Source organism: Littorina saxatilis, linkage group LG4, assembly GCF_037325665.1.
Source record: "Littorina saxatilis isolate snail1 linkage group LG4, US_GU_Lsax_2.0, whole genome shotgun sequence".
Classification (NCBI taxonomy): Eukaryota; Metazoa; Mollusca; class Gastropoda; order Littorinimorpha; family Littorinidae; genus Littorina; species Littorina saxatilis.
Genome location: NC_090248.1, coordinates 25624364 through 25649363, shown reverse-complemented (window position 1 = coordinate 25649363; position 25000 = coordinate 25624364). Strand labels below are relative to the sequence as shown.

The 25000-nt window shown below is 40.8% G+C and overlaps 2 protein-coding genes across 6 annotated transcripts in view; one reads left to right on the top strand and one right to left on the bottom strand.

Annotated features, from left to right (window-relative positions):
• Positions 1 to 18119, bottom strand: part of LOC138964327 (uncharacterized) — a 21915-nt gene extending 3796 nt beyond the window's left edge. The window contains exons 1-11 of one of the 5 annotated variants that reach the window (XM_070336243.1): positions 17962 to 18119; positions 15091 to 15320; positions 12131 to 12393; positions 11608 to 11727; positions 5349 to 5489; positions 4655 to 4775; positions 4145 to 4298; positions 3175 to 3430; positions 2611 to 2712; positions 620 to 776; positions 1 to 141 (exon numbers count right to left, since the gene is read on the bottom strand). The exon at positions 1 to 141 is cut by the window's left edge and continues 31 nt beyond it. In XM_070336243.1, coding sequence (XP_070192344.1) covers positions 1 to 141; positions 620 to 776; positions 2611 to 2712; positions 3175 to 3430; positions 4145 to 4298; positions 4655 to 4775; positions 5349 to 5489; positions 11608 to 11727; positions 12131 to 12393; positions 15091 to 15314 — 1679 coding nt within the window. In that variant the 5' untranslated portion in view covers positions 15315 to 15320; positions 17962 to 18119. The remainder of the gene's footprint in view (positions 142 to 619; positions 777 to 2610; positions 2713 to 3174; positions 3431 to 4144; positions 4299 to 4654; positions 4776 to 5348; positions 5490 to 11607; positions 11728 to 12130; positions 12394 to 15090; positions 15321 to 17961) is intronic. The other 4 variants (XM_070336244.1, XM_070336246.1, XM_070336245.1 and 1 more) reach the window with 4 other exon arrangements.
• A 6811-nt stretch (positions 18120 to 24930) lies between these two features.
• Positions 24931 to 25000, top strand: part of LOC138965540 (carbohydrate sulfotransferase 15-like) — a 23457-nt gene continuing 23387 nt past the window's right edge. The window contains exon 1 of the mRNA XM_070337723.1: positions 24931 to 25000. This exon is cut by the window's right edge and continues 28 nt beyond it. Within this exon, the coding sequence (XP_070193824.1) occupies positions 24931 to 25000 (70 nt within the window).

Here is a 25000-nt window from a genome sequence, read left to right as displayed (position 1 = left end):
GCGCAGTGTCGGATGGAAGTCTTGGAGAAACAGTCACGGTAGTTTTGCACTGCTTGCACAGTAAAGGTGTGAAACAAGGAGGCTGTGTGGTTGATGTATTCTTCCACGAATGGAACGCTGGCCAGAAATCGTGAATACAATCTGCAAGAAAGGGGGAAAGAAGCAAAGAATGTAGCCTGTAGAGCATTGAAGCCATCTTTACTACGTTCAGCCACATAAGAAAAGCTACTTGTCGCACTCAAAGATTCATTTTCGAACAGGAATGCTATGATATAAATAAAACGGTCATAATACTGGGGTATGAATGAGAGGAAACTGTACAAAACTGTTTAAGTTAAGAAACAATTTTTTTTTTTTTTTTTTTTTTGGGGGGGGGTAATTTTAACTACTAAAACAACAACAACATTAGCATCACCACTAGAATACAAGTAAGAAGGGCCAAGAGATAAACATACCAGGCACAAACACTAACCACACCCCCATATTCACATAATCCCCAAGCTCACACGCAAAAAAAACATAAGCAAAATATTACAAGTGTCACGAAGGAAGAAAACAAAACCAACACAAACTCAAAGTACACACTCACATTCAACCCGTGAAACGACCCGTTCTTTACCTCTCAATGGGGTCTCTAAGGATGATGATAATTTTGGCCTGAGGAAACATGTGGTACATAAAAGATGCAGGGATGACCCTTGGTTCTGAACAACCCTCGTTGCCCTCGAAAATATCCCACTGGGTATTCTCCACAAGGTAAGTGGGCGACGCATCCCCTGAACGCAAAAAGAATGTGATGTGAGGAGTGTTTGCATCAAGTGAAAACATGTATTTTTTATGCTTGCACATTAAGATAGCTAAGTCAGAGAGAATGACTTATTTCGGGTTTCCGTCAATCAAACATTTACATTTCCGTACATTCAATAAAGCATGACACCTGGCGATTATAATGCCCACTTTTTATATTTAGTCAAGTTTTGACTAAATATTTTAACATCGAGGGGGAATCGAAACGAGGGTCGTGGTGTATGTGCGTGTGTGTGTGTGTCTGTGTGTCTGTGTGTGTGTGTGTGTGTAGAGCGATTCAGACTAAACTACTGGACCGATCTTTATGAAATTTGACATGAGAGTTCCTGGGTATGAAATCCCCGAACGTTTTTTTCTTTTTTTTGATAAATGTCTTTGATGACGTCATATCCGGCTTTTCGTGAAAGTTGAGGCGGCACTGTCACGCCCTCATTTTTCAACCAAATTGGTTGAAATTTTGGTCAGGTAATCTTCGACGAAGCCCGGACTTCGGTATTGCATTTCAGCTTGGTGGCTTAAAAATTAATTAATGACTTTGGTCATTAAAAATCTGAAAATTGTAAAAAAAAATAAAAATTTATAAAACGATCCAAATTTACGTTTATCTTATTCTCCATTATTTGCTGATTCCAAAAACATATAAATATGTTATATTCGGATTAAAAACAAGCTCTGAAAATTAAATATATAAAAATTATTATCAAAATTAAATTGTCCAAATCAATTTAAAAACACTTTCATCTTATTCCTTGTCGGTTCCTGATTCCAAAAACATATAGATATGATATGTTTGGATTAAAAACACGCTCAGAAAGTTAAAACAAAGAGAGGTACAGAAAAGCGTGCTATCCTTCTTAGCGCAACTACTACCCCGCTCTTCTTGTCAATTTCACTGCCTTTGCCATGAGCGGTGGACTGACGATGCTACGAGTATACGGTCTTGCTGAAAAATGGCATTGCGTTCAGTTTCATTCTGTGAGTTTGACAGCTACTTGACTAAATATTGTATTTTCGCCTTACGCGACTTGTTAACATTTACTCATGATACTGAGATACAGAAAATCGACACACAGAGGAGTATTAACCGACAAAGGCATTTCTTTCTTTTCTTTCTTTATTTGGTGTTTAACGTCGTTTTCAACCACGAAGGTTATATCGCGACGGGGAAAGGGGGGAGATGGGATAGAGCCACTTGTCAATTGTTTCTTGTTCACAAAAGCACTAATCAAAAATTTGCTCCAGGGGCTTGCAACGTAGTACAATATATTACCTTACTGGGAGAATGCAAGTTTCCAGTACAAAGGACTTAACATTTCTTACAATCTGCTTGACTAAAATCTTCACAAAAATTGACTATATTCTATACAAGAAACACTTAACAAGGGTAAAAGGAGAAACAGAATCCGTTAGTCGCCTCTTACGACATGCTGGGGAGCATCGGGTAAATTCTTCCCCCTAACCCGCGGGGGGGGGGGGGGGGGGGGAGGGGGGGTCCGACAAAGGCAGGCAGTCAGATAAAGAGAAAACAATTAAAACCTCACCATCCCTTCTCTCTGATAAAGTACACTCGATATTGTAAATGACCTACTTTTTAATATTGTGCACGCCTGCTTTAAAACATTCTAACATTAAAATCGCCTACCTATTTCAAAATGGGTATTGCCTGTGAAAGTTAATTTTTAAAAGAACCGTAATACTTTTACTCAAGCTCGCCAACATTGTTTACTATATCACATTGTTTACCACATCAAACCATATATATTCACATTTCAAAGTTTGACACCAAATTTACTTTGAACTTACCGAATATAGATTCAGATCTGCCCAAGTAGAGGATTTCCTTGGTGACATTCTTACCATCGCTGCCTACTACATACTTGGCAAACTCTTTCAAAGGCACAGGGTCTGTCAACAAAAGGTCAAAGCTATAGAAGTATGAATCTTCATTCACAACTCGTCATACGTGCATCAGAAAAAATACTGATACATTGGATAACTGTCTTTTGAATGTAGTGTAATGCCTCTTTTTGAAAGAAATGTGATAACATCATTTGAACGACATCATGAGCAAACGTGATGCTGAAAAGGTGAGAGGGGTGCACAAAAATAAACCGATATCATTATAAAAGTCATATTGGCTATCAGGAAAAGAAAGATGTGATTACCAGGTAGAGATGGCAATAATATTTAGAGCAGACATGAGTAACAGCAACAACAACAAAAATACTGTAACAATAACATAGTTATTCAAGATTTACCATCAAAAAACAATACAACAACAACAACAAACCAAAAGCAAAAACTTCTTTCCAAAATTACCGATCCTAGTCACGGCACCAAAATTGCTCATTTTCAAAACCTACTTACCGGAAGTTCTCTTTGCTTCCTTGGTGTACTTGAGAGATTTGCTTGCGCCGTATCGGAGTCTGTCCCACCAGAAATAGCTCACTGCGCCTCCCCTCCGCACGTTCGGGTGGCCGGCCAACCGGTGGTAGAGGTCAGATGTCCCGCCCTTGGGAACCCCAGCGATGTAGAAGTAGGGTACACATTTCAGGATGTTCTTCTTGCCGTTGAATTCGAACCAGCAAGGGTTTTTGCTGTTGCGCATGAAGTTGGGAGGTTGCTGGTGTTGGACACATAAAATCTTACGTCAACAACAACAACAACAACAACAACAACAACAACAACAACAACAACAACAACAACAACAACAACAACAACAACAACTTTATTTGGAAAATGCCGATCCTATAGTCACAGCACCAAAATTACTCTCTTCGACTCCTTGTCCATCAGCGGTCGTCTTTGCCCCTGGATTGATAGAAACTTGATTTATAGAAAGGATCAGTCGTTTACTGTGTGAGAATGAAACTAATAGTAGTAGTGACTGAATCAATAAATGCACGAGCTAGTCGGTCATGCAATCGATAGTTTACTGGACGTATTAGGTTAAAATAACATTAGCGACTATCCAGACCACAATTCTGATCTTCGCGGGTTTATGCCAGGTGTCGGCCATGGACGCATCAAAAATACAAAAAGAAATGGCACCAAAGTTGGTCAAGGTTAACCCTAACATTTCTGATTGTCCGTCTAGAAGTGAAATAAACCGACCCAACGGCCTTGAAAATGGTTCACTGAATTTACAAAAACATCCCTCCATCCTACCCATACCCACCCCCTCGTTTTTTGCGCTTTACTGTAAACCTGGCCTAATAATAATAAAAAAAATTAAAAACAAGCTTTTGTATTATCGTAAACGAAAGTGACAGCAGCAACGTTCACAAGACCACAACAAATACACATGCACGTACAAAACATTGGTAATTAAACTCACCACGAAACCGTATCGCTTGACCTTGGTCAGTGCAGAGCCCATATCAAAATGTGGACATTCTGGGAACAAGGGCTGGTCCCCAACTGTCTCTTCCTCCAGACTGGCCACTGCTGACCGCTGGAAGGCTGTTTTCCACCACTCTGGGTATGGAGGTCTGTGTGGCATGGACATTAAGAAGTGATGGTTTAGTTTTGTCAGTGTGTGTGTGTGTGTGTGTGTGTGTGTGTGTGTGTGTGTATGTGTGTGTGTGTGTGTGTGTGTGTGTGTGTGTGTGTGTGTGTGTGTGTGTGTGTGTGTGCGTGCGTTTGTATGAGTGAGGGTGTGGATTGTCTCTTGCATGTAATTTAATTTGAATTCCTTACGTAATATGCATGAGATGTAGCGTTTGAGAAACAGTAGACAAAACAGCTTTCCTCACTCGTGCTACAATTATGCTGTATAATATACATACATCATTACAAATAAAAAAAATCAACACTAAACAACTAGTGATCCACTCACGCCACTCACTCTTTCTTTTTCCGTTTCTTCACTGCACCATCTGCATTTGCTTTGGGTCCTTTTTTGGGAGCCTTCGTTTTGCCAGGGGCCTTCCTGCCGGGCGCTCCCCCATACAGCAGCTCTTCATCATCTGAAATGAGAACAGATACACTATTAACGGTTATAAATGAACGTCTCATGGGCTTTTCTTTAAACAAACAACACACACAAGCATACCCTACGCTTTCTCCAGAGCCGTATACAGTGCATATTCAAAATTCAACACTCATCGTCGTCTTATACTCGATCCCAGGCCCTGCCACCCACAAGCGTAACCTAACATTTATCCACGGCCCTGTATGATTTAGCGCTATATAAATGTTCTTATTATTATTATTATTAAGTGCATGTTCAATATTCAGCTCTCATCGTCGTCAAATGCTCGACCCCGGGCCCTGCCACAGCAGAATAACCAACAATTTATCAAGGGCCCTATAGAGTGCATATTCAAATCTCAGCACTCACCATCTCCCAATGCTCGATCCCAGGCCCGGCCACCCACAAGCAAAGCCTATGCTTTCTCCAGGGCCCTGTAGAGTGCATATTGAAAACTCAGCACTCACAATCTCCCAACGCTCCACCCAGGCAGGCCCTGCCACCCACAAGCAAAGCCTATGCTTTCTCCGGGGCTCCATAACGTGCATATTAAAAATTCAGCACTTACCATCGTCCAATGCTTGAGCACGGGCCCTGCCACCAGCGGGCCCAGCTCGTGCCCCCATCCTGCCCGCTGCGGCGCCCCCTGCCCGACCTCTGGGTCGTGGCCCCCCCTCCTCCACTTCCTCTGAAAGTGTTTCAAGCTCATCTGGTCAAGGAAAGGAAATCATGTTGTGTTAAGTTGTTTGAGCAGACACGACAGTGTCTGATGAAACCGTTGACAACAATTACTTTCTGACCGGCCCGTATGTTTAGGAAAGAGCTGACACATTTAGTTTACAAGCACTAGCAGAAACATTAGTGAGCGTTCGGTGTATGGCTATTTTCCTTGTATACACGATCAGCGTTTGACTATGTTTTTTGACCACGCAATCAGTGTATACGTTTTTACATTTAGTCAAGTTTTGACTAAATGTTTTAACATAGAGGGGGAATTGAGACGAGGGTCGTGGTGTATGTATGTGTGTGTGTGTGTGTGTGTGTGTGTGTGTGTGTGTGTGTGTGTGTGTGTGTGTGTGTGTGTGTGTGTCTGTCTGTCTGTGTGTCTGTCTGTTCAGTTTGTGCGTGTGTGTGTGTAGAGCGATTCAGACTAAACTACTGGACCGATCTTTATGAAATTTGACATGAGAGTTCCTGGGAATGATATCCCCGGACTTTTTTTCACTGTGTCGATAAATACCTTTGATGACGTCATATCCGGCTTTTTGTAAAAGTTGATGCGGCACTGTCACATCCTCATTTTTCAATCAAATTGATTGAAATTTTGGCAAAGCAATCTTCGACAAAGGCCGGACTTTGGTATTGCATTTCAGCTTGGTGGCGTAAACACTAATGAATGAGTTTGGTCATTAAATGTCGGAAACTTATTATTAAAATTATTTCTTTATTAAACGATCCAAAAATGATTTCATCTTATTCTTCGTTATTTTCTGATTCCAAAAACATATACATATTTGGATTACAAACAAGCTCTGAAAATTAAAAATATGAAAATTATGATTAAAATTAATTTTCCGAAATCGATTTAAAAACAATTTTATCTTATTCCTTGTCGGTCCCTGATTCCAAAAACATATACATATGATATGTTTGGATTAGAAACAAACTCAGTAAGCTAAAAAGAATAGACATACAGAAAAGCGTGTTATCCTGCTCAGCGCGACCACTACCGCACTATTCTGCATGGCTTGTTGATTTTCACTGCCTTTGCCACGAGCGGTGTTCTGACGAAACGACGAGTATGTGGTCTTGGTGAAAAAAGCAGTGCGTTCAGTTTCATTCTGTGAGTTCGACAGCTTGACTAAATGTTATTTCGCCTTACGCGACTTGTTTCCTTCTCCACACGCATTACCAGACAATAGTCCAAGCATATTAGAGAACAACGTTGAAGTGACAATGACTAGGTTTAAAATGTCCCTTATCAGAAAGTTCAACCTCAGTCCTTTGATGTTTATTAAACACATTTTCATATAAAGTTGGCGCTTCATATGGAAAAGTGGCTTTGAAATTGACCCTAATCCTTCTTTGGGCTCTGTAAATGTCGTTTGGGGCTATGGTTGTAAAACGGTATCTACTGGTCACCCCAATGTATAAACTGAAAACTCTTTCTGCACCAGAACACGCAGAAAGGATTGTATCTGCCTGATGTCTGATGCTTTTCAAAATCCCCAACCACTAACACCTTCAAAACGGACATTAACTGACACTGTTGTTTTTCCCTATATAATCCTTACTATTTTTCCGAGACGTCGTCCTGTTGTGTATTTAGCTTGCCACAACCTCATACATGGTCCTAAAAGTTAAAGTTGAAGAAAATACTAAAGATAAATGAACAAGCTGACGCAGTGTCATTCGCACCGTGAATCCCCCCATGGGAACATACTAAAGTCTGGTTCCAAATAGGCTCAATTTCCTTCTATTTCTTTGTATTTCTGCCTCGTAGGGGTAGGGGTGTTCAAACCAAAGGCACCTTTAAACCAAAATTCAAATCACACATCTTACAATACTAAGACACTCAGCAGTGAAAGGGTGTCTGCTGGTAAAAAATTCCAAACAATCCTAAAAGTACTTCACTACTAAACGTGCTTTTAAAAAGAGCCGTTATTTTTCCCTCTATAATCAGTATTGTGTTTTCTGCGAACATGTAGTCTATTTAGATGGTTGTCATGTGCACATGAGTTGCTAAAGCGTTTTCAGTTGGGCATATGTCGAAAAGCAAAGAATTAGCCCTTTGAAAACCATCAGAACTGTCACACAAAAATAACATTTACCTATCTCACCAACTGACCAAACATAGGGCTTTTCCTTATGTATTATGTATTGTCGTGTTTTTTGTAGCATACTTGTGAAAACAGCCACCACTGTTGTAAATGATACTTTAAAGAGCATTATTTCATTTTTACAGTTGAAGGACAACCTGGACTGCCGTATATTACAGCTGTTTTACAATCAGCCAAAATTTTCTTAACAAACGTATGTTAAGAACAACTCCCATAGTGAAATTGAAGGAAAACAAAGTGAAAACCCCCCTGCCATAGAGGAGCTAAAGAATCAACAATAAACGACTGCATGGATAGCTTGATGCACGAATGCATTGCGGACATGTTTGTCTCCAACCAAGAGAAAGTTCCAAAAAATCCCTTTTGTGCTTCTTATTATACAGTGACGTCAAAGACAGCCTTTTCTGCTGTTCATACATTCAGGGGTTATGGTTACACTAAACGACGTAGTTGTAGCCATACTGCCATCCAGATTTATTTTTTCCTTGCGAGCAGTCACAGGGTGTTTGTGCTGTCTGCCAACCGTCAGACGACCCCGCCCAAGTCTGTTAAGGGACCGTTTGACCGTTATAGAACGCGTCTTTTTGATTTTTTAGCACATTTGGAAACGGTTGATTTTTATCCCTACCATTGTTTCCAAACATTATATAGGAATGTTTTGTGAACAACGGATAATAGCCGCTACTCGCATGTGTAGCAAAAGTGAGCGTACATACTCACCCTGGTCGTCCAGCCGTTGTCCGTTGCCCGTCTTCATCTGTCTGTACAAATCATTACCTTTGGATTTTTCTCGAACGCTATGAAGTGAAGAAACACCAAATGTTGCAAAATGTTGTATGACCCCAAGAGCTCAAAAAAGATACTTGAGAACCTTGACCTTACCTTAAGGTCAAGGTCACAGGGAGAATGAATGTGGTCTAAAAACTGCAACATTTCACATTGTGCCAGTTTTCTGGAAAACAAATTAAAAACAGCGGGCTTAGTTTTGTATGGTATACAAGAAAAAGAAAGCCTTATCTTCTGATACCATTTTGGTTGACCTCGCTTCAATGTCAAGGTCACAGGAGTCCTTCAAAGTTGAATTGTATACATGTTTTGAAGTGACCTTGACCCTGAACTATGAAAAAAATCTTTCAAACTTCATAATTGTGTGGGGCACATGTTATATACTGATATTGAGCCACATTTAGTCACATATCATCAAGGTCAAGGTCACTTTGCCCCTTATGAAATGTGACTGAAACGGGCAATTGAATCACTAAAAGTGACAATGTCTCTTTGTAGAAAGTGCCAATAAGTATGTTTATGCTTCCTATGTCTTGAATTGATAGCCTTGTGATGTGTGACCTTTGATGATCTTGACCTTGGCCAAAGGTCATGTGTAATTTGGTAGGAAAAATCTGTAAACCAGTTCTAATAGTGTACAATGTCCTTGCCAGCTTCAGTTGTTAGACCTTCACCTTCAAGGTCACCTGAAGGTCAAGGTCACTTTAAGACAAAAGTCAAGCATGAGAGTCGCATGGGCTTTGCTTTGTTAAGATTTTTTACCAAGACACATGGATTTCTTTACCCGGCTTGGTCACATTTTTCATAGGGGTCAATGTGACCTTGACCCTAACGATATGTGACCAGATGTGGCTCACTATGAAATTCTAACAAACGCCCCACTCAGTGTTTAAGTTTGTAAGAGATATCGTCCATAGTAAAGTTAAAGGGGCAAGCTCACATCAAAATATGTCTACAATTCAACTTTGAAGGGCTCCTCTGACCTTGACATTGAAGCGAGGTCAACCAAAATGGTATCAGAAGATAAGGCTTTCTTTTTCTTGTATACCATACAAAACTAAGCCCGTTGTTTTTAATTTGTTTTCCAGAAAACTGGCACAATGTGAAATTTTGCAGTTTTTAGACCACATTCATTCTCCCTGTGACCTTGACCTTAAGGTAAGGTCAAGGTTCTCAAGTATCTTTTTTGAGCTCTTGGGGTCATACAACATTTTGCAACATTTGGTGTTTCTTCACTTCATAGCGTTCGAGAAAAATCCAAAGGTAATGTTCAGTACAGACAGATAAAGACGGGCAACGGACAACGGCTGGACGACCAGGGTGAGTATGTACGCTCACTTTTGCTACACATGCGAGTAGCGGCTATTATCCGTTGTTCACAAAACATTCCTATATAATGTTTGGAAACAATGGTAGGGATAAAAATCAACCGTTTCCAACTGTGCCAAAAAATCAAAAAGACGCGTTCTATAACGGTCAAACGGTCCCTTAACAGACTTGGGCGGGGTCATCTAACGGTTGGCAGACAGCACAAACACCCTGTGACTGCTCGCAAGGAAAAAATAAATCTGGATGGCAGTATGGCTACAACTACGTCGTTTAGTGTAACCATAACCCCTGAATGTATGAACAGCAGAAAAGGCTGTCTTTGACGTCACTGTATAATAAGAAGCACAAAAGGGATTTTTTGGAACTTTCTCTTGGTTGGAGACAAACATGTCCGCAATGCATTCGTGCATCAAGCTATCCATGCAGTCGTTTATTGTTGATTCTTTAGCTCCTCTATGGCAGGGGGATTTTCACTTTGTTTTCCTTCAATTTCACTATGGGAGTTGTTCTTAACATACGTTTGTTAAGAAAATTTTGGCTGATTGTAAAACAGCTGTAATATACGGCAGTCCAGGTTGTCCTTCAACTGTAAAAATGAAATAATGCTCTTTAAAGAATCATTTACAACAGTGGTGGCTGTTTTCACAAGTATGCTACAAAAAACACGACAATACATAATACATAAGGAAAAGCCCTATGTTTGGTCAGTTGGTGAGATAGGTAAATGTTATTTTTGTGTGACAGTTCTGATGGTTTTCAAAGGGCTAATTCTTTGCTTTTCGACATATGCCCAACTGAAAACGCTTTAGCAACTCATGTGCACATGACAACCATCTAAATAGACTACATGTTCGCAGAAAACACAATACTGATTATAGAGGGGAAAATAACGGCTCTTTTTAAAAGCACGTTTAGTAGTGAAGTACTTTTAGGATTGTTTGGAATATTTTACCAGCAGACACCCTTTCACTGCTGAGTGTCTTAGTATTGTAAGATGTGTGATTTGAATTTTGGTTTAAAGGTGCCTTTGGTTTGAACACCCCTACCCCTACGAGGCAGAAATACAAAGAAATAGAAGGAAATTGAGCCTATTTGGAACCAGACTTTAGTATGTTCCCATGGGGGGATTCACGGTGCGAATGACACTGCGTCAGCTTGTTCATTTATCTTTAGTATTTTCTTCAACTTTAACTTTTAGGACCATGTATGAGGTTGTGGCAAGCTAAATACACAACAGGACGACGTCTCGGAAAAATAGTAAGGATTATATAGGGAAAAACAACAGTGTCAGTTAATGTCCGTTTTGAAGGTGTTAGTGGTTGGGGATTTTGAAAAGCATCAGACATCAGGCAGATACAATCCTTTCTGCGTGTTCTGGTGCAGAAAGAGTTTTCAGTTTATACATTGGGGTGACCAGTAGATACCGTTTTACAACCATAGCCCCAAACGACATTTACAGAGCCCAAAGAAGGATTAGGGTCAATTTCAAAGCCACTTTTCCATATGAAGCGCCAACTTTATATGAAAATGTGTTTAATAAACATCAAAGGACTGAGGTTGAACTTTCTGATAAGGGACATTTTAAACCTAGTCATTGTCACTTCAACGTTCCCTTCACTAAAGTGGCTAAGATGCCTGGACTACAAGGAACGTGAGTGTTTTCAAGAAAAGATTCGCTTGCGGCTTCGTGGTAGGCGGAAGAAAAAAATCAACCAGATAAGTTTTCGTTATTAATAGCTTGTCTGTGCACTTAAAAGACCGTTGGGTCGATATATTCAGTGTGAATGTATAGTTTTGTCAATAACAAACGTTCCAACAACCTCCCTTTCTTGGTTTTTTTATTCAAGAAAGAGGTTCAACTGTAATACATACCAAGGTCAAAATCTTCTTCATCTTCATCGTCAAAGGCATCTCCACGTGGTCCCCCTCTGCCTGGAGGCCCTCCCGCTCTTCCGCCTGCACGGGGACCGCCAGCACGTGCACCGGGTCCGCCTGCACAACATTTCACAACGTGTGTGAATCACGTGCCATGTTTCAATGAATTAATGTTGGTCGTCTTTAATCTATTTCATGTTGGGTGGGTTAAATTGGGTTTTTTTAAATTTAAAGCAAACACACACACGCACACACACACACACACACGCACACACACACACATACACACATACACACACACACGCACACACTCACACGCATACACACGTAAGCACGCACATACGCACGCAAGAACGCACAAGTAAGCACGCACACACGCACGCACACACGCATACACACACACACATACACACACACACACACACACACACACACACACACACTCTCTCTCTCTCTCACTCTCTCTCTCTCTCTCTCTCTCTCTCTCTCTCTCTCTCTCTTTCTCTCTCTCTCTCCATACCAGGACGGGCTCCGGGTCCACCAACTCGTGCACCCGGGCCACCGGCTCGAGCACCCGGACCAACGGCTCTTGCGCCCGGACCACCGGCTCGTGCGCCCGGACCACCGGCTCGTGCGCCCGGACCACCGGCTCGTGCACCCGGCCCTCCCAGGCCTCCTGCACGCGCACCTAGGCCCCCTGCCGAGCGAGCTCCAGGGCCTCCTGCGCGTGCTCCTGGGCCTCCATGAGGTCGTAGGCGTGTACTGCTGCGCGGTGAACTACGGCTGTATAAAGAAAATAAATGGGTAACATTTTGGATACTGTCAGAATATATTTTGGGTTGCTAGTACAGTCAAACTTGCCCTTGCGAACACCTCTCGTAAGCGACCACCTGTTCAAAACGAACACTCCGAAGGATCGCAGACGAGCGTTTCTTCAATATAATTCATTTTTTCATGACGATCCCCTATTCATATCAACCACTTTCGGTCGGTCTCTTGAGTGGTCAGTATTGACTATTTCGTATTATTTATTGTTCTTGGGAATTCCCTCAAGGACATTTGGGCTGCTATCCCTAGGGATACCGTGCAGCGAAGTAGTCACGCTACCAAGTCTTTCGACTGTCTGAAGGCTTTTAATGTTGTAGCCTTCGTGTGTTGAAGAAGTGTTAAAATGAATTTTGTGTTTGTGTGTTCAGACAGTCAACCATCTAGTTCATGGCATGACTTGAAGAAGGTTTGAAGCTTGCAGAAATGTAACTGTATCTTGCGTCCGATGATATTTTGTGTGTGTGTGTGTGTGTGTGTGTGTGTGTGTGTGTGTGTGTGTGTGTGTGTGTGTGTGTGTGGCGGGGGGGGAGATGGAGGGAGGAGGAGAGGGGTGTGTAAGACTGCGACTGACTGACCCTACCCTGAGCTGGAAATCCGTTGGTATATTGCATTCCTAAAACTCGTGAAGGTTTTTGACAAATTCACACACACACACCAAATTTCAGAGTTCAAGCTCGACAAAAATTAATCAAATAAAAAGACGAAATCCCTTTGTTAGATATTGGAAAAGTGAATGGCATTACTAGCACTTGCCGACCTGGGGTGTAGGGGTGGGTTGGGGGATGGGATTGTCATGTAGAGGGACAAGGGGAAAGAAAAAATAGAGAAAATGAAGGAAAGAAGAAAAATGTCCATGGGTGTTTCCCCTGCAAGAAGATACCTAGCCAGAACATCTAACATCGAACATCTATAATACAACACAACTGCATGCTTCCTGAACTTAAAAGAAAGAAAGAATAGAAAAAGAGAAAGAAAAGAAAAGAGAAAGGAAAGATAATTAGTCAGGACACAGAGAAAACAAGTCGCGTAAGGCGAAATTACTACATTTAGTCAAGCTGTGGAACTCACGGAATGAAACTGAACGCACTGCATTTTTTCACAATGACCGTAGTCCGCCGCTCGTGCAAAACGCAGTGAAATCGACGAGCCTGTTTAGCGCGGTACGTAGTGGTTGCGCTGTGGTGCATAGCACGCTTTACTGCACCTGTCTTCGTTTTAACTTTCTGAGCGTGCTTTTAATCCAAACATATCATATCTATATGTTTTTGGAATCAGGAACCGACCAGGAATAAGATGGAATTGTTTTTAAATCGATTTCGGAAAATTTATTTTAATAATAATTTTTATATTTTTAATTTTCAGAGCTTGTTTTTTTTTATCCAAATATAACATATTTATATGTTTTTGGAATCAGAAAATGATGAAGAATAAGATGAACGTACTTTTGAATCGTTTGATAAAAAATAATTTTGATGACAATTTTCAGATTTTTAATGAACAAAGTCATTAATTAATTTTAAGCCTCAAAGCTGAAATGCAATACCAAAGTCTGGCCTTTGTCGAAGATTGCTTGGCCAAAATTTCAATCAATTTTATTAAAAGATGAGGGTGTGACAGTGCCGCCTCAACTTTTACAAAAAGCCGGATATGACGTCATCAAAGACATTTATCGAAAAAATGAAAAAAACATCTGGGGATATTATACCCAGGAACTCTCATGTAAAATTTCATAAAGATCGGTCCAGTAGTTTACTCTCAATCGCTCTACACACACACACGCACAGACACACAGACACACACACACACACACACACACACACACACACACACACACACACACACACACACACACACACATACACCACGACCCTCGTCTCGATCCCCCTTTATGTTAAAACATTTGGTCAAAACTTGACTAAAATAATGTAAAAAGGTATGAGATTGAATAGAGGGTGTGGGGGCGGGGTAATAAATGAGTGTAGGCACGAACCTAGAAGAGAAGTAACAAGAAGACAGTTTTCTGTCACAATTTCAGGTTGGTCACCTTTTGCCAGTAAAAAAAGAAACAGACGTGAGAATGTCACCAAAAGGGAGAAATGGAGAAATGGAATTAGCGATGGTCTGCCAAACACCCAGAGAAAAAAACTAGTCAGAGACAAAAAAAACTAGTCAGAGACAAAAAAACATAACTGTAAACATATCAAAACAATCCCAACAAATCTCAAACACAACAAGAACACTTTACGAAAAGGGTACAGACAGCGATTGGTCTAGCGCATCAGTTGTCACCTGTTGCATTTGACGAGAGTAGAAATAAATAGATTGAACTTTTTCAGCAGAACCAATTTTTGTTCAAAGTTCAAAAACGGTCAAAGATGTATAAACGCACTGTGAGCTAGCTGCCCTTCTTAGCCATTAACCCCCCCCCCCCCCCCCTCCCCCAACCAAAATCAGTGCGCTAGAGAAGTTTTCTGCATTTTTTTCTTTTGTTTTTTTTTCTTGTACGATTTTTTTTAATTCTTAACTCTCAACATTGGAAGGTGTGCCCCCCCCCCCCCCCAAAAAAAAAAAACAATTAAAATTAAAAAATGCGCTTGAACAACCGCAAAAAGAGGAAGAAAAGGAGGAGGAAGAGGAGAGGGAGGACCATGCCTGTTATGGGCTTTGGGGGCAGTTTTTCTCGACCTGGGGCTGGCTCCCTCCATATCGTCCACGTCGTCGTCGTCGCCGTCAACCTCCATGCTGAGCGCGTGCCGACTGCGTGCCTTCTTGCTCCCCCCAGGGGGCGCGTCGAAGGCGTTGAAGAGCGAGACGATGAGGACGACGGACAGCAGTATGCCCACCCCGATTACCACTCCGCGTAGGTGAACCCTCATTTTGATCTGTCCATGTGGAATTGAACGTTTACTTCTATTATGTTTTACCTTGGATTCGCCAATACGAGAAAGAAAAATTAAAAAACTGTCAAAGATGTACAAAACCAATGTGAGCTGCCTCCCTCCTTCTCCCCCCCCCCCCCCCCCCCCCCCCTCTCTCTCTCTCTCTCTCTCTCTCTCTCTCTCTCTCTCTCTCTCTCTCTCTCTCTCTTTTTTTTTTTTTTTTTTTGGTTTGAATTAGAGCATACTTTTACTTGGAACACATACCAAAAATCTGTACAGGCTTTTCACGGAATAAGAACATGCTTTTTTTTTTTTTTTTTTTTTTTTTCGTAAACAATTACATTATATGACACACTTTGTGACTTGGTATCTGTATGTTTAACTGTACATTAATCTGTGGCACAGTACATTTAACATTTACTTTTGGCGCGAATTCTTACAGTACATAAATGGACAAGAATGTATTAATCAATGCTGTTGTGTCTGCGGTGTGTCAACATTTGCGACATCAAATAATCATAATCTCTCTCTCTCTCTCTCTCTCTCTCTCTCTCTCTCTCTCTCTCTCTCTCTCTCTCTCTCTCTCTCTCTCTCTCTCTCTCTCTCTCTCTCTCTCTCTCTCTCTCTCTCTCTCTCTCTCTCTCTCTCTCTCTCTCTCTCTCTCTGCAGCTATTTAAAGCTATAAACAGGTGACATAAAATAATACATCTCTCGTTAAAGCTATATGCTTGAGTACGAATCCTTTTTTCTTTTTTTTTTCTTTTTTTTTTCCTTTCTTTTTTTTTTCTTTTTTTTTCTTTCTTTTTTTTTTCCTTTTTTTTTTTTTTTTTTTTCTTTCTTTTTCTTCTTTTTTTTGGGAATCAGCTTTTTTTTCAATGAGATATTAGGGCTTACAAACGGAGATGCTTTATTTTACGATCTTATAATATCAATAACAGCTCATTATATATTATATTAAGTATACATTATATATCTATGTTATACAAAATATAAAACAGTCAATCAGTTTATTAAGTAAAATCTCCCCCCCAAAAAAAGGTTGTTTTTTGTTTTTGTTTTTTGGTGTTTTTTTGAAATTAAAAAAAAATTGCCTATTTTATCCATACATTCGTTGAGTACGAAACCTTAATGCCAGATATTGTATATATATATTGTATATAATGTCTCGATATTTAAATTGAATAAAGCTTTGTTTAAATTAGTTTAATTTATGGTTAAAAAACAGCTCAAAATCAAAATACAAAATCAAATACAAATACAAATTCAATAAACAGAACAAATACCAACGGCTGTTATGCTATATGGAGGAATAAATTCTTGTTCTTGTTCTTGTTCTCTTGCTTATTTACATGAATTCATTTTTAACTGTACAGCATTGTTCTTTGTGCGAGCATGGTAAGCTGTAATTATGAGCACATTTTCAGAGTAAACATAACATATCCATATATTTTCGGATTCAGAAATTGATAAGGAATAAAATGCAATCAATTTTTAAATTTGTTAGTAGAAATTCGGTTGTAATGACAACTGTCATGAACATACTAATGAATTCATTTGTTATCTTCCGAGCTGAAATACAATCCCACAGTCCGGATTGAGTCACAGAATGTTCAACCAAAGTTTCAATCAATTTGCTTAAAAATTAGGTCACCACATTGCGGCCTCAACTGTTGCAAAGAGCCGGATATGACGTCATCGAAGACATTTATCCAAATAATGAAAAGAATGGAAAAAAAACGTGCGGGGATATCACCCAGAAGAATGCACATGTAACATTTCATAAACATCTCTCCAGTATGTTTCCTGGAACTGGTCTAAACACACATTCGCACACACGGACACACGCATACACGCACAAGCACACACATACACACACACACACACACACACACACCACACACACACACACACACACACACACACACACCATCACTATTACCTCGTTTCGATTCCCGGTAAATGTGAAAACATTTTGGTCAAAATTGATTAAATGCCAAAAGATAAGACCCTAAAAGCGAATGTGTATTATGTTTTTGTTTAGACAAAGCTCGTAAATGATCCTAAACATTCTAACCGAGTCCTAACATGCGAGTCACGAAAACTGTGTGAACACCCACCACAATACAGTGTATAATGATACCATTATTCTTACTTAAATGTAAATCAGAAATGGCCGCCAATTGAATCCTTGAAAGTTTGCCGCTGGTAAACATTTTCAGCATTGTTTGTGACAGTTAACTTTCTTCTAACAAAAACTACAACAAAAGAAAGGCTTGTCACACATAAGATCCCCAATTGTTGGGGTTTTTTTGCCAACCGCCATTTCAAGAACTACTTCTACATTGGACCATGCGTGTTTGACCAGCATGGAAAAAACGTAACAACTAGCCAAGTGTTGCCATGTCGTCAGTTGACCGCATGTCTAACGAATAAAATTATCGTCAACCGTTTCGTTACATATATGTTCAGAAAGAATGTACAGTCATGGACACCAAGCGAATGTCCACTTGTTCGCAATAAAATGTGTGTTCGAATCGTATTACGTATTGATACAATCAATGGTAAAATGTATTACGAGTCATTGATCTGTTGAAACACAGAAACTATCGCTTCAGTCAGTCAAAGAAATAACACAATCCTTTACCTTTTAGCACCCTTGTTCCTTCAGATTTTGAAGTTCACAAAACCTTCAATTTCCCCTGCTCGACGAATTCTTCAATTCATCGTTTTGTGAAATTCAAAATCCACTTGAATCAAACAAACTTGCATGCAGGCCTGCTGTCAACACAAAAGGACCAGACAAGGGCTTGTTAGCAAAGCTGTTGGCTTTTTTTGCATGTTAATTAGTCCACACAGCAATCATACACGTGGTGTTTTTTATCGGCGTGGATTGATTTTCGGCCTCCGATTGATCCTGATGCAATTAGCAGTTCCCGGTTTATGTCAGACCTTGCTATGAACCACGCAGTATATTGAGACGAAGGTTATTTTCTATACTCTTCTGTCTTTTAGGCCAAAAAAAATAATAGGTGTGGTTACGGTAACATAGCCCAAAAAAATAGGGTAGGAAGGTAGGCAATCACTTTGTTTTGTTTTTTAACTTTTTTTCTAATGTGTACAAATTAAACCTACTTGACAGGGAAATAAGTGTGCGACTCGGGCGCTTTCGCTTTCATTGCGTTTTCTGCACTCGTTTACTTGTTTTTGTGTGTATTTTTTTGACAAATGTAATAAAAAGTTATAGGGTCGGCCCCCAAAAATAGGGTAGGTCGGGTTACCGTAACCACACCTATTTTTTTTTTAGGCCTTACAAACGGACAGCTTTTATGTATTAAATGTACAGTCCTGCTCGTGGAAACGATCATGTTTATTGCCACGGGATAAGAGCAACTTTTTCAGGTTGGACACATACCACACACAAAATTCCAAACATGACGGGCGCAATGGCCTGTTGGATAAGTCGCCGGCCTATACCAAGCGGAAGGTCGTTGGTTCGAATCCCGGCGGCGCCTGGAGGATTAAGGGTGGAGAATTGTCCGATCTCCCAGGTCAACTTATGTGCAGACATGCTGGTGCCTGACCCCCCCCCCCCCCCAAACCCCCGCCAACGCCCCCCCCCCCCCCCCCCCCCACACACCCACCCCCACCCCCCCCCCCCACCCCCGCCCCTTCGCGTGTACACACAAGCACAAGACCAATCATTATGGCGCACTGAAAAGATACCGTAATCCATGTCAGAGGTTCGGTGGGTTATAGAAAGACGAAAACACCAAGCATGCATGCATGCTCCGAAAACGGCGTATGGCTGCCTACATGGCGGGGTAAAAACGGTCATACACGTGAAACTCCACTTGTGCAAAAAGATGAGTGAAAGTGGAAGTTTCAGCCCATGACCGAAGAAGAAGAAGATACCAAACAATCTACAGATTTACTGCTTTTTGTGCAGAGTGCGAACTTTGTGTCGAAATAATTTCTTAAATGGCATCTTGCAAAATCAGTTCAGCATAACGAATCTCACTCTGCGCAGAATTCAACCACACTGTAGATTGTTGGTGTTTGCCCTTCCGTCCCCCTCCATTCATGGGCTTCAACTCCAATGGTTTTTAGGTGTATGACGGTGTTTACGCAGCCACAAGCCGCTCTCAGGGGATGCATGTTGGGTATTTTCATGTTTCTATGACACATGGCTTACAGTATTTACATTTAGTCAAGTTTTGACTAAATGTTTTAACATAGAGGGGGAATCGAGACGAGGGTCGTGGTGTATGTGTGTGTGTGTGTGTGTGTATGTGTGTGTGTGTGTGTGTGTGTGTGTGTGTGTCTGTCTGTCTGTCTGTCTGTCTGTCTGTCTGTCTGTCTGTCTGTCTGTGCGTGTGTGTGTGTAGAGCGATTCAGACTAAACTACTGGACCGATCTTAATGAAATTTGACATGAGAGTTCCTGGGAATGATATCCCCGGACTTTTTTTCTTTTTTCGATAAATACCTTTGATGACGTCATATCCGGCTTTTTGTAAAAGTTGAGGCGGCACTGTCACACCCTCATTTTTCAATCAAATTGATTGAAATTTTGGCAAAGCAATCTTCGACAAAGGCCGGACTTTGGTATTGCATTTCAGCTTGGTGGCTTAAAAACTAAGGAATGAGTTTGGTCATTAAAAATCGGAAACTTGTAAATAACATAATTTGTTTATTAAACGATCCAAAAATAATTTCATTTTATTCTTCGTCATTTCTGATTCCAAAGTCATATACATATGTTATATTTGGATTACAAACAAGCTCTGAAAATTAAAAATATGAAAATTATGATTAAAATTAATTTTCCGAAATCGATTTAAAAACAATTTCATCTTATTCCTTGTTGGTCCCTGATTCCAAAAACATATAGATATGATATGTTTGGATTAAAAACAAACTCAGTAAGCTAAAAAGAATAGACATACAGAAAAGCGTTTTATCCTGCTCAGCGCGACCCCTACCGCACTATTCTGCATGGCTTGTCGATTTCACTGCCTTTGCTACGAGCGGTGGACTGACGAAACTACGAGTATGTGGTCTTGGTGAAAAAAGCAGGGCGTTCAGTTTTATTCTGTGAGTTCGACAGCTTGACTAAATGTTATTATTTCGCCTTACGCGACTTGTTTTTTCCGTGCGCACGTGTACACACGAAGGGGGGTAAGTCACTAGCAGGTCTGCACATAATATGACCTGGGAGATCGGAAAAATCTTCACCCTTAACCCATCAGGCGCAGCCGGGATTCGAACCCGCGACCTTACGCTTGGGAGGCCGGCGTCTTCTCCACTATGCCACTGAGCTCATCTGTCCAATGGTATGCTCTTATTACATATGAGAGCATGAGCATACCTGAGCATGATCACGTACGCGGGAAGTACCGTACCTTTAAGCACTGTGAGACGTGTGCATTGATTATCACTCCGTAATGGTTCATTTTATGTGGACACTTAATTACTGCTCGTAATGTATGCAGCAGATTGTAACAACTTTAATTCTATCTGACCTTGCCTTCTTCTAGTCGTATCCTCTATTATCCTTTCCTTGCCTCAATCTGACCACGTGTTCAAAAAAACAATCCCTGCCACCCTTCCCCATTCAGAGAATTCAATACATTGTTCTCCCTGGCTTTTGTGAGCCTTTGGTATGGCGTAAGAATTCCCCTCACCTCTCATCAAGTCAGGGATTTGGAAGTCCAAGCCTCGGATTCTACCAGTCTTTCTAAGGAATATTGGTCTGCTAGTTGACATATAACTTGCTTACTATCAATAAGGAGATTGAAAGACAATCTTCGTGTGACATGCGTGTTGAAGCCGCAATGTTGCCTATGCTACCCGAGAAAATCGTGGCTTTGCACAAACCTTGAAATCACCATGCACTTTCGTAATTTCTGACGCAGGATGTGTTTTCGTGTCTGTAGTTTATTACACCCCCGGTATAGGGGTGTGTATAGGTTTCGCTCGATGTGTTTGTTTGTTTGTTTGGGTGTGTGTTTGTGTTCGCATATAGATCTCAAGAATGAACGGACCGATCGTCACCAAACTTGGTGAACAGGTTCTATACATTCCCGAGACGGTCCTTACAATAATTGGGACCAGTCAAACACACGGTTAGGGAGTTATTGGTGGATTAAGATTCTACAAGGACTTATAGCGGGACATATTAATGGTCAAAGGGAAATAACCTTCTCAGTTGGTGGCAGTGAGAATGGTTATTTCCCTTTGACCAACGGGGGTGTTTTTCCTACCTCGGAGGAATTTCTTGTTTTGTTGAGGAGAGTAGAAGTAACTCGGATTTGCTTCTTTTGGTTATTTCATTCCCTTGTTGATGCACATTGTTCCAGGTCATTTCTTAAGGACAATAAAGACCAAAAGGATAAAATCTTAGCCGAAAAAAAGCATAAAGCATAAAACAAATGTGCCAAATCCTGATCGCTTCAGAGAGCTGTCTTCATAAGACTGCAAACGGTACGCAGCACCTGGTGGTTGATATGGACTGTACGCTTATTGGATTTTAAGCTTATGACTAATATAGATTTTCCACTTGTTAATGACGACTGTGGGTATCTTAATTAACTTTGTGTCAATCGTTGACGTAAAGCTGTTGTCTATGCGTCGGCCATCTCCGTGTTATTGTGTATCAGTCCCTGCGACTCCCTTGATTGCTATGTGACGGGTATTTTGTACACATGACAAAGCATACGTGTACAGACAGACATACACACACAGACAGACTGACATACGAACGCACACACACACACACACACACACACACACACACACACACACACACATACACACACACTCACACACACACACCCACATACACCCCCACACACACACAATACACCCACACAAACACACCCACATACACACACAAACACACACACACACACACACACACACACACACACACACACACATTGAACATCTGAATGCAAACAACCCTTTGTCAACAATACCAATCATATTAATAAAGCTCACACATCTGGAAAATACTTTCGTGATACATTGACATCCATAACAGACCAATAATAAGCTCAGAGAGAAATGTCATTATTCATCACAGAACATTGTGTTGTCCCAACTTCACACATACGATAACAATTTTTAAAAAACCTTGACTAAATGCAAAAAGTATAAGCGATTGAAGACAAAAGACGCTTGATACAACTGTACATATGTTGTGCAATGTCATGTCATTGACTGCAGTCACACACACACACACACTCACACACACACACACACACACACACACACACACACACACACACACACACACACACACACACACATAATCATAATACTCATAACAAGGAACTTAGTCGATAAATATCGACAGGGGGCCGACAAATGGTTTAAATGGGAAATGTGTGTATATGGGTGTGGGTTTGAAACAAACAAACAAACCAACCCATGTGAACCCCGGGCCGCAGGCCTTCGATGTAGTGATTGAAAAAAAAGGATGTTCTCAAATGGTTCAATTCTCATTTGGTCTGATTCTCAAATGGTACCGGTATACTCCCCCCCCCCCTGGCCGCAGGCCTAGGAGTAAAATTTTTATAGACACTGACCTTCTTCCCAGGGGTCATTGACCCAGTTTTAGCTATGAGAGGTGGTTCGCCCAGAGGCTGTAGAGTATACTGGGGCGGTCTCTTTGATGTCTTGAGAGGAAACTTGGCCAGGGTAGTACATGCACCAGAACTGGTGGACACCAAGGACAAACATGAAATCGAAGCAGTTTGCTTTCAGAGAGAACGGTCGTCAGCAACTCAAACTTCTCTGTTTTCTTTTTTTTTTTAAATCTGACTTTCTTTGTGGCCCCCTGACTCCGCCCCCCTCCCTCTGTAAGGACCCCCCTCCACAAGGACCGATTTTTGTCAACATTTTAAAGGTCGCTAGAGAGGGGTTCCACTGTATGACCTAACCGCTACTGGCAGACGGCCTCAATCTTCACGCGCAAAGACGAGATTAATAGGTGCTCGGTTTTGGTATTTTGAATTACATTACATTAAACCTTTGTTGGGTTTCATGGTCATGGCAACAGCCATAATAATATTACATGATGTATAATATCATATTTCAGCATATGTGAATTACATGTCATCATACTAAACTGTCATACATTTTTATTCCTACATTATTCTGATTGATCACAACCAAACCTACTATCATTGGACACATCCAAATGCAAGCGCCTGTTCTTGACAATTTCTCTCTGATCTAAATATAAAATCAGTGCAATTTCCTGGGTCGGGCTTTGCCACAGACACTCACGGTTTGGCCTGTAGGTAAAATGTACAATGTATTTTCTGATTTGTGCACAAAAGCTTTTTTTCTTTTTTCTTTTTTTTAACATAACAATGTTTAATGTCACTGTATGTTTAAAAGACCATGGTCATATTTGTAAAAAAAATGTTAAATTAGAAAATAAATAACATTTTGGTTCATGATTTTTCCTACACCTGTGCTAAAAATAAGAAATAAAAATGTCGGGTATATAAGTCACTCAAATACAGCTAGGTATGAATGGCTCGGTTTGAGTTTGTTGCAGTTGACCCTGCACAATGCGACATAACATGTTTTTGTTGAACAATTTTGACGTCACCCCTCCCATAGGGTGACGTATTTCACAACTTCCTGTGTTACACAACTCTGTGATGACCAATTTTGACGTCACCCCTCCCATAGGGTGACGGATTTCACAACTTTCTACAGATGAACAATTTTGACGTCACCCCTCCCATAGGGTGACGGATGTCACAACTTCCTGTGTACACAAACTGATGACGTATTTCACAACAAAATGGCGCTGCCCATGGTCAACCTCGAAACTATCCGTATAGAATGGGGGCGTCCTCGCCCCCATAATAAAAGAACGAATGAACATGGGTGACACCAGTTAACTCAATATTGCTATTTTTGATGAAGCTTTGAAACGACGAGCTTTATGGATTGTATGAACAAACACATGTTTTACCAGTTTTAGTGTGCAGTGCGCAGGCGTGTCACATATCGAAATTGCGAGAACCCCACTTCTGAGCACGCCATTTTACAAATCCCCAAACAGAAACTATTTAAACTTCGCGCAGAACTAAGCTCTTGAAATATACTCACCTCTATGTGTGAGCGAAACAATTTTTTTTATGTTTGCATATACATTCTTATGTAAATCTTTTTTTATATATACTTAAAACCTGAAGCACTAAGATCAGTGCAGGGGACACAACTCATAACGTCTTGCAGAACATAACTTTTGATCTGCTCAACGCTCTAGGATTGCACCAGTAATACATTTTTGCTTATGTTTGCATGATGATTGTAACTTAATTCCTTTACAAAGACTTTACTAAAACAACATAAGCGAAGACCATTCAGATGTAACATTTATTTAGAGATCAGCGTCGAAGACTGGTGCAAGGGGCACAACTCGGGCAATTGTCAAATTGAGACTCGTGCAAGTAACTTTTCGGAAAGTATTGACAAATGCACAGGACATGAACGGAATAGATTTAACAGCTGGGTAATGGAGGGAACGGGAGGAGAGGGGGTCGGGGGGGGGGGTGTGAGATCGAAGAGGGGAGTGGCTGAAGCTGGGGATGGAAGGGGTAGGTCACATCTCCTCCACGACAGGTGTTGATGGTGACGGATTTCCGGCGGCGTGCCTCT